Source organism: Homarus americanus, unplaced genomic scaffold (genome assembly GCF_018991925.1).
Source record: "Homarus americanus isolate GMGI-L3 unplaced genomic scaffold, GMGI_Hamer_2.0 scaffold49667, whole genome shotgun sequence".
Classification (NCBI taxonomy): Eukaryota; Metazoa; Arthropoda; class Malacostraca; order Decapoda; family Nephropidae; genus Homarus; species Homarus americanus.
Window position 1 is genome coordinate 6,536,072 of NW_024738608.1, and position 9,213 is coordinate 6,545,284.

The 9,213-nt window shown below is 37.0% G+C and overlaps 1 protein-coding gene across 1 annotated transcript; it reads left to right on the forward strand.

The window, feature by feature from the left end:
• Positions 1-256: 256 nt before the first annotated feature.
• Positions 257-7,989, forward strand: LOC121874194 (putative carbonic anhydrase 2). The gene is made up of 4 exons (XM_042378196.1): positions 257-382; positions 2,985-3,082; positions 5,943-6,077; positions 7,249-7,989. The coding sequence occupies exons 1-4, from the start codon at positions 332-334 to the stop codon at positions 7,907-7,909; spliced, it is 945 nt and encodes a 314-aa protein (XP_042234130.1). The 5' UTR covers positions 257-331; the 3' UTR covers positions 7,910-7,989.
• The last annotated feature ends 1,224 nt before the right edge of the window (positions 7,990-9,213 follow it).

Below are 9,213 nucleotides of genomic sequence, written 5' to 3' on the forward strand. Positions count from 1 at the left end.
CATTGTGTTTTCCGATGTTTTTTTTGTATTTTATTTGATGTTGATATTTATTTTTGGCAGCGGGGGATCTCAAAAACGAGTGATTTCCGAAGGTACAGTGAAGTGACAAACTACTTTAGATTATTATTATTATTATTATTATTATTATTATTATTATTATTATATAGTGAGGGGTATATACGGTAATTTATTTTATGTCAGACGCACTTCTTGACATTAGTATTTTTTCAGAAATATCATGTAAACAGACCGAGCATGAGCCGTGTTGTGAGGGAGACTGGTCGCCTGAGTCGCCTTGAGGCTGTGATAAGTCTTAGAGAATTATTTCAAAATGCAGAAACCTTTAGCGAAAAAGCTTTCTAAGGGAGTCTTAGATCTTAAGGTAAAGATAGACAGCTGTACTAGTAATTTCCGAATATAGAAAGTATCTAAATATTTTAATATCATTAACTTGAACACGCTGGATAGCTTCAAACACAGGCTGGATGGATATATGAGCAATAGGGGTTGGGTGTAAATGGGACTGCCAATAGGCCCGCTGCAGTTTCCTCCATTCTTATGTTCTTATTTCCGTAATACTGTACTAATAGTATTATTCATGATTCAAAATATTAAATGATTTTTGTGTGTTTGCTTGAAAAATATACATGTGTATTCGATGTTTGCAATTCAAGGCTTCATATTATACTGTATTGTAAAATTTGGTTATTGCCGAGTGATTTGCTCCAGCTATGTTTGGGGGTATTATAGTTTCGGTCATCCGGGAAATCTTAGGAATTTAACCCCAAACAGAAATGGGGTGCCCCGGTTCCTTGGTTCTGTGGCTAGGTTAGGTTAGGTTTGATATCTAAATACATGTACAGGGATGACCAAAACTAAAATTTTACCTTGTTTGGGTCGCTTTATGTGATTACTCGTTTTTTAAAATACCATACAATTTTGTAAAATAAAGGCGGAGGAGACGGTTAGCACAAAAAGGTTTTATGGAATTGCACCAAATTTTCAGGTGTTTGGATGATACTGAGTAAGAAAATATGAATACATTTTGTATTTGTTTTTCTTTTTGACTTATGTGTTGATCATAAATTATTTGTTAGTGGGTATGGCATGAAAGAAGAGGGAAATAATGGGGTAAAAACACTGTGAACACTGATCATATGGCAGTAATATCAAGTCTTTATGTGCTTTGTAGGCAAGGAAATAAATTATTTACCATAATTATGGCACTGTTGGATCTCCCGTGGCGACCATGTTTTGGTTCACATTGTCTGTTATGTGGGAGCATCCGCTGTCTTTCTTCATGTGTCAAGAAATGAACAACGATCTCATTGGGCGTGTTTATTATGATTTATATTCGATTGAATTTGTTCTTTTGTTTAGAGAGAAAGATGTTTGTATGATAGTGAGTAAGAAATGCACAGGTGAGGTTACATAAGTTAAGTCAGGTGCTAATAGGTTTTGTGCCTTGTCACTTCCATTTTTGTATTCAGTATCACCCAATAGTATTTGGTGCAATTCTATAAAGTCTTTCTGGTACTAACGACCTGCTCCACCGTTACCCTTTGTAATGAAAGAAGGAGCAATTTTAGGAAAAGAATCTATAGAAGAAAGCTTGTTTCTTACCTCCTGAATATCTAAGAAAGGGTAGTACTGTATACTTGATGACTGGGTAAATTTTTACTTTTGGACAACAAGGAAATTATAGGAATTTTATTTTTGCAATCAGTAGTTCAGACAATTCTAAGACACTTTACTTCTATGATGTTTCACTCACAAATGACCTAACCTAACCTCCTAACAAGGGGGTTCCATCTCCCTGGACCCCCCCAGCAAATATAAGTTGTTTGCGAGGGAAATGTCATAGAATAAATATGTCTTAAAATTGTCGAAATTACCTGTAGTAAAGAAAAAATTCCTATGATGAAAACACCTGTACATCAAGTCACATTGTCAAGTTTGCGGACGACACAAAGATACAGTATATGAGAAGGTAGCAAGTCAGGATGATGTTGCAACAATGCAGAAAGACCTGCATGGCCTATTCAAATGGTCTCAAGACTGGCAAATGCTCTTTAACATTACGAAATGCAAGACCCTACACAAAGGGTACAACACCCCTATTCACAACTGCTATATTCTATTAATAACACTTTCTTGGATACTGTCGATAAGCGGAAGGAAATAGTGAGAAAAGCCAATTGAGATTTGGGAATTATAAGGAATACCTTCAAATACAAGGATAGGAAAATGCTCCTTTAACTGTGCAAATCCCAAGGATAGCTATGTCCCAATCAGGATTACTGTATACTGTACAGGCATGGAAACTCTTCCTCCAAAAAGATCTAAAATCCTAAGAACAGGTGCAACACAGGGTAACTAAGATGATTCTGGAATTATGTCATCTCAGTAATCCAAAGAGACTGAGGGCCTTAGGACTAACAACCCTTCAGACAAGGTACAATAGAGTGGCTCTTATTGAAGCATGAACCCAGAATATTTCTTTGTGATGTCCCGCACCACCAACATAAGAGGACACAACTACAATCTCACCAAGTTATCACGCAGAACAAATATAAGGTAATACTGTTTCACACAGACTGGTAGACCTATGGAACAGTCTATCAGCCCAAGCTGTGGAATCAAGAACAGTACTGGGCTTCAAAATAGCCCTTGACAAAATTGTCAGGAACAATGGAAGGATCCCACACTGGCCACTGGCCTCCTTCCCTCAGCATGGTCACCTCTAGTGGGTGGCCATTAGGTTAATAAGGTAAGGTAAGGTTAAGGCTGAACTATACAAAATAATGTATAGTATCATTACAGTAGTTTCCTTGTGTGTTTTATTGTTTTGTGTGGATGTATTTGGTGTAAGAGTGTGTGTTTGTGATACACTCTGGATGATATAAACTTAGTAAGGAAGGTTGGGAACATGTGAGTTACTGGAAAAACCTTAAATTGATCATAAAACATCTTTTTTGTTTCAGTTTATGAAAAAGAGCAAAGAAAAGGCACAGCTTCAAGAAGAAAATGAAGAGCGTCAACACCTGTACCAGAACCAATTATCATCACTGCTTGATGGAGCGTAAGTTGAAAGTACATTAATGGGATAAACCGTACATATGTGAAATTTTTACTGTTCATTTTAGTACTCTACATGATATACTTTCCTACAATGTAGCTAATGATCTGTAAATATTTGACAGCACTGTTTCATTCTACATGAAGGGTGTATCAAACACTGTCAAACTATTTTTGTGATAATGTGTACAGTACTTTTTCATTAGACAGATGGTCCTCATGTTTAGGTTGTGCTTGTGTTTATTAAGCCTACAGGTTGCCCTTGTTTACGCTGGGTTTGCAAGTACTGTAATTGTACTAATACAGTTGACTTTTTACAACCCAGATTTTGTTTGTGCCAGTATGCACATGGAGTTTGATTTATATAAACTTTTATTCTACGCATTTACTTGATTTCATCTTTTTTACATTGAGAGTCTCCCCTAAAGTATTCTTCAAGTTAGTCTGCAAATAAAGAACCACTGAAAAAACCTAAAATGTTAATAAAAGAAACTATGGTAAATATTGAAAAGTCTTGAAAATGGTAAAGCAGGTGCATGACTTAGCAGTGAAGGAGTCAAGAATCTAGTTATCTAGAGGAATAGAGACAAATGTAGGAATGCTGTACAGTACCATGAAACAATGTACTACCCTGTATAGGGTACTACATTTTCAGCCTAGAAGATGACAAGAGTAGGAACCCAGTTAGAAAAATGGAAATAGATTTAGTCGTTTTGATTGAAGACTAGACTCAAAAGTTGGTACCACTAAGTTCTGCAATCATTTGTTTATGGTAGTCTTTTCTGGGAACACAACCTTCAGCATGAATGAGAGCAACCTGTACTGTATCTGCCTTTAAGTTTCAAGCCTTCATATTCTTGCAGTGTCCACAATCAAAAGCTGCCTCGGCATAATTACTGTATTATTTTACTAACTTTGCAATATACTTAGCTTTCTCCAATGGAAATTTTCTGCTCTTATTATTATAATTATTTAATTTATTTATTTATTTTTTTATTTTGTCTTGCTCTAGTACATTAGAGAGCAAGAATAAAGCAAAAATTTTTTAGGAGAAGTTACCAAATAGAGACTAATAAATACAGTACTGTACAGTGTTTGGAGAATGATCTGTAAGTACAGTATGAGAACAGTAATAATTTACCCTTTTGTAAAAATTATGTATTTTTAATTGGACTTTACATAATAAGAAATCACTGTCAGAAAAGATTGTGGATAGATATTTTGTTAGGGCAGGGGTGGGCAATTATTTTTGATGGAGGGCCACTTCATGAATGGTGGCACACTTCGCGGGCCACAGGTTAACAGCGACGAGCCAGTATTGCTGCTATGTCCACCCAACTTCCAAAATTGTCCTTTCTGTAATTAATAAGAATTTTTTTTCTGATTGCCAAATGCAATGGCGGGCCACAGAAATAATTTGGCGGGCCAAATGTGGCCCGCGGGCCGCACTTTGCCCACCCGTGTTAGGGCATTGTTCCACTTATTTTAGGCTTGATGGAATGAGTTGAGACTGCCACTGAGAATCACTGCCAAGATTACTGTAGTGTTGCTTAGGCCTAGTCCAGTGTCACAGTCTCAGATGTTGCTGCCCAAACTCACAGTGGTGTTATATCCACAGGTTTTCCTACTGTCACTATGTTTCATTTGGCTAAGAATTAACACTGTTCAATATATTTATCTCATGTCATGTAGTGGGGACCTGGTAGTACTTTCTCTCTATCCATTTTTGTGTGGATTTATACTGTACATTCATTTCTGATCATAATGTCTCTTGAAAAATAATTTGAATCCTTGGCACAGTACAATCTAATTTGGGCCTGTTGGATGACTGGTAATTAAAATGTTCACTTCTTACCTTAGAGAATTATGGCATATGGTGTAAAGTTATTTTAGGAGTTGGGCCATGATAAGCCTTAGTGGAATCTCAGGTGCATAATAAATGACGGGACAGGTGCAGGTAAGATTGGTCTGCTTCACAATCTAAATATTTACTCAGAAATTGAGCAAAGAACTGTAATTATCAAGTCTGTTTGGGAACTAGTTTCTGGTAGTCTTCTCATTGGATGTTCTCTATTCACAATTTGAGTTCATTTATTTATTTTTTTTTGTTAGGAGTACTTTTGAATCCCTCCCTCCGCCCCCACAATACTGTGTGTGTATACAGTATATATATATATATATATATATATATATATATATATATATATATATGTGTGTGTGTGTGTGTGTGTGTGTGTGTGTGTGTGTGTGTGTGTGTGTGTGTGTGTGTGTGTGTGTGTGTGTGCATGCGTGCGTGCGTTGTGTATGATGTAACTAACTGGCGGTCAATTGAACCCACGGAGGCCCGCGTAAAGCGGGAAACGCTTAAACTGAACAACAGAACATATGGGATTAATTGAAATGGCTGATTGGCGCACCAGAAACTAGTTCCCTGTACTGCAATTATGTTAAATACGGCGTAAGTGTTAAAATGACTAAAAATTTTAATATAAAACTTGAAAAATTATTGATTAGTACAACCTTCTTGATATTTACTCCAATTTTAACGAATGTAATCCCTAGAACCGATTTCAGTATTGGCGGACTAATCTCCCAGCTGGTGAGCAAGCCAAAGCATGTCGAAACATTTTCGTAAAAATTTCGTTAACCGAATTTTTGTTCGTTAACCGAAATGAAGATTCTAATGGAAGGTAATTCGTTAACCGAGGCGTTCGTTAACCGAGGGACCACTGTATTGTGAGAATGAGATCACAAAGTGGCTAAAAGAGTTACTTCAAAAGTGAATGGTAGGGATGGAATGAAGGATGTACCCAAGTTAAATATTTTTGTTGGTGAAAAAAATTTCAGTTATGTTAATGTTACAGAGACCGCATTGTGATGTTGAACTCATACTTCGACTGCATGGAGTTCTTGCCTTGCCGATTATCCTTTGGAGGGATGGATCCAGACATTGAGAAAATAAATGATGATAAATTAACAGGCATTTACAAAGTCATAAAGTAAGTTATCAATCCTTTTACAGTATTTCTCTACCTTTTATCTTTATCTCCAGTACCTCAGACCATCAGAAAACTCTCATGTGGGAGGGCCTCCAGGACTCCTCAATATGTGTTTCTTTTGTCTTTTTTATTCCATATGCAGTACTCCCTCTACCTTCTCCCTTATGATATATGTTGTCTCCTTATGCCATACACATCTGTTATATAACTTCAGTATAACCTCTTGTCATCTTAACCTCAGGCTTTCTCCACATATTTCCTCACCTTATCAGACCACCTTTTTTGGGCTATTCCACTGTTCATAATTCACATCCTCAGTCCTCTCAACCATTCTGAAACCCCAACCAGTTTAATTCCCATGCCTTCCATTCTGTTAATGCTAGTTTCAGCCCACAGGTAATTTATTTCTATGACTTGAAAATTTTAATAATCTTTTATATTCTTTTGACATATAATTTGCATAAATTTCTATCATATGGGTTTTCTGGAGCTCTTTTTTTTTATCTGTATGGAGAACTCATTATGTTTTTCATATTGGGGCTCATATGTGTGTGTCAACTACAAAGTGGAAGTGATGTGGTGGCTCATATATAATAACATTGCTGTTTAGAAATCATGCAGTGCCGTGGCACAATCTAGGACAAAAGTAATGTCCCCCAACCTGCTGCAACCAACCATCCTATGTGGCATTACCAAACTTCTTTAGCCCTCTCGTGCATGCAAGTTCAGATGATTTTTTTAAAGATATTTATATGTGGATAATAATTAACATAACTAATACTGTAAAAATATCATTGAGTACCAGGAAAATCGAGTTTACTTACTTAGAAATATGGCTCCATTTTCTCCTGCAAGAGGTTCAAGAATTCGGTAGTATCACTGTCTGCACATTAAAAACACTGTAGCCTTATGGAATTTTGTCCGCTGATCTACCACTCTCTTTGGAGGCACTTTGTGAATTTATTGATCATCATTTATTAAACATTTATTGTCCTCTTACTATTCTTTTAATCTTGCATTGTCAAGTGAATTTTCATAATGATTATTTCTTCAGATAATCTGGGTTTCTGAGACTTACATAGTATTGATTTCCAGATGTTTAAGGTTCTACTGTATTTTATAGTACTGTATGTGCAAGAAACCTCTAAATTATCTCACTGTTCCTCCTCAGGGCTCCACAGCCAGAGACAGGCACCCAAATGGATACTGATGTGGCTGCAGAGGAAATGGCCACAGTGTTTTATCAAAGCAGTAAAAGGAAAAGTGACCATCTTGATGACTATGACACAGGCACCAAGAGAGATCTTGAAGATGATGCAAGTGAAAGGAGTTATGTCAAAGGTTGCAAATATAAAAGAGAGGGGGATGATCAATTCCAACAAATAAGAGTAGGTGGAGACAGTGATCGAGGTAATGGCAGCAACCATGACAGGGGGAGTTTTAGTGACCGAGGCAGAGGCCAAAGAAGAGCAAACTTTAGAGGGGATGGCCGAGGCCGAAATCAAGGAAGGGGAAACTTTAGGGGGAAGGACCGAGGCCGAAGTCAAGGAAGAGGAAACTTCAGAGGGAATGACCGAGGCCAAAGTCAAGGAAGAGGAAACTTCAGAGGGAATGACCGAGGCCAAAGTCAAGGAAGGGGAAACTTTAGGGGGAATGACAAAGACCGAAATCAAGGAAGAGGAAACTTTAGGGGGAATAACCCAGGCAAAGGCAGCAACCATAGACAGGATATGGGCATTTTCACGGGTGATAACATGGACAATATCCAGGACACTCACAACGACAGAACAAACACGCATAAGAAAATGAAGTGGAAGAAACCATCAGAATAATTGTTGGAAGTCCAACTTAATGCAAATTATTTCTGCTGTTACATTTGGAAGTACTGTACCAATAAACTTTTTCAGGTTTAGTGGTACAAAAATTTTAATATTATTTACCTCTGGTTGCCAGATATTTGTTACAGCTGTTCCTGGAAGCAAATTTGCCATACATTATTTCTCTTGATTTTGTTGAAGAGTACATGAGTATTTCTTTTAAAGCAAAGGATTAAGCGTCATTATAAATTGAGAGTTCATTTTACTTACAACATTATTACACAAGAGAAAGGACAAAACGTCCATGTATTACTGTAAAACTAAAACAGTGTAAAAATCTGTTTCGGCTATTACAAATTCTCTTCTTGGCTGCCAGTCTGATAAATAAAACATTCAAACAATGTTACTTCAGAAGTGGAGGATTAATCCTGAAATCCCTCTTCTTGTGCAGCTTGTATTTAGATGGCTATTGGAATACAGGTACTCCCCGACTTACGACAGGCTTAGGGACTGACATCCAGGTCGTAAGTCGGAAATGCTTAAATAACGCATAGAAAATAAAAAATTTGGTTCTCTTTATCTTCTTAGCACCACAAAACACTCACTTTTAAGCTTGCCAGCCATTTTAAAGTGAATTACAGATGAAAATTTTGTCTGTGTACTGACTTTGGGACTCAAAAATACATAATTTGACCACATTTTGGTACAACTGAGGCGGTCGTAAGTGCGGGTGGACGTAAGTCGAGTCCGTCGTAAGTCGGGGACTACCTGTACTGTGCTACATTCTGGGGGTTATCAGTACTGTAATTGGATATACTCCTTGATATTACCCAGGGTTGATTTATTAATTGTTTAGAAGTACAGTTGTGGACAAAATTCTATGGACACATGGCAGTATCTGGCATGTAAATACTTGAGGATCATTAGGTGACAGGAATTGGAATTTTAGTATATTTTTTTCTTCATATTTTTCTTTGTATTAATGAATGCTAGCCTAGGATCTAAAAGATTTGTAAACAAAGTCAACAAACCTTATGAAACAACAGATACAATGTATAAGAATAGTTGTCTTAATTAGTTGATAACACCAAGGATAGCTTTAGTCCTGCCACTAGTCCCTGACATAACACAATAGGGACATGACATTTAGCCAATCAGACGTCTACACTCAGTGGTATGTGATAAGTAACTGAATTAGAAAGGTTGGAATGACCTGAACTCAAGATCATACAGTACTGTACTCAGTTTTTCTCGGCTTGTTTGTTGGTGATTGGTTAGACTCAGATTTAACCCTTTGTCTCCCAGAGGTTTCCCTAAGC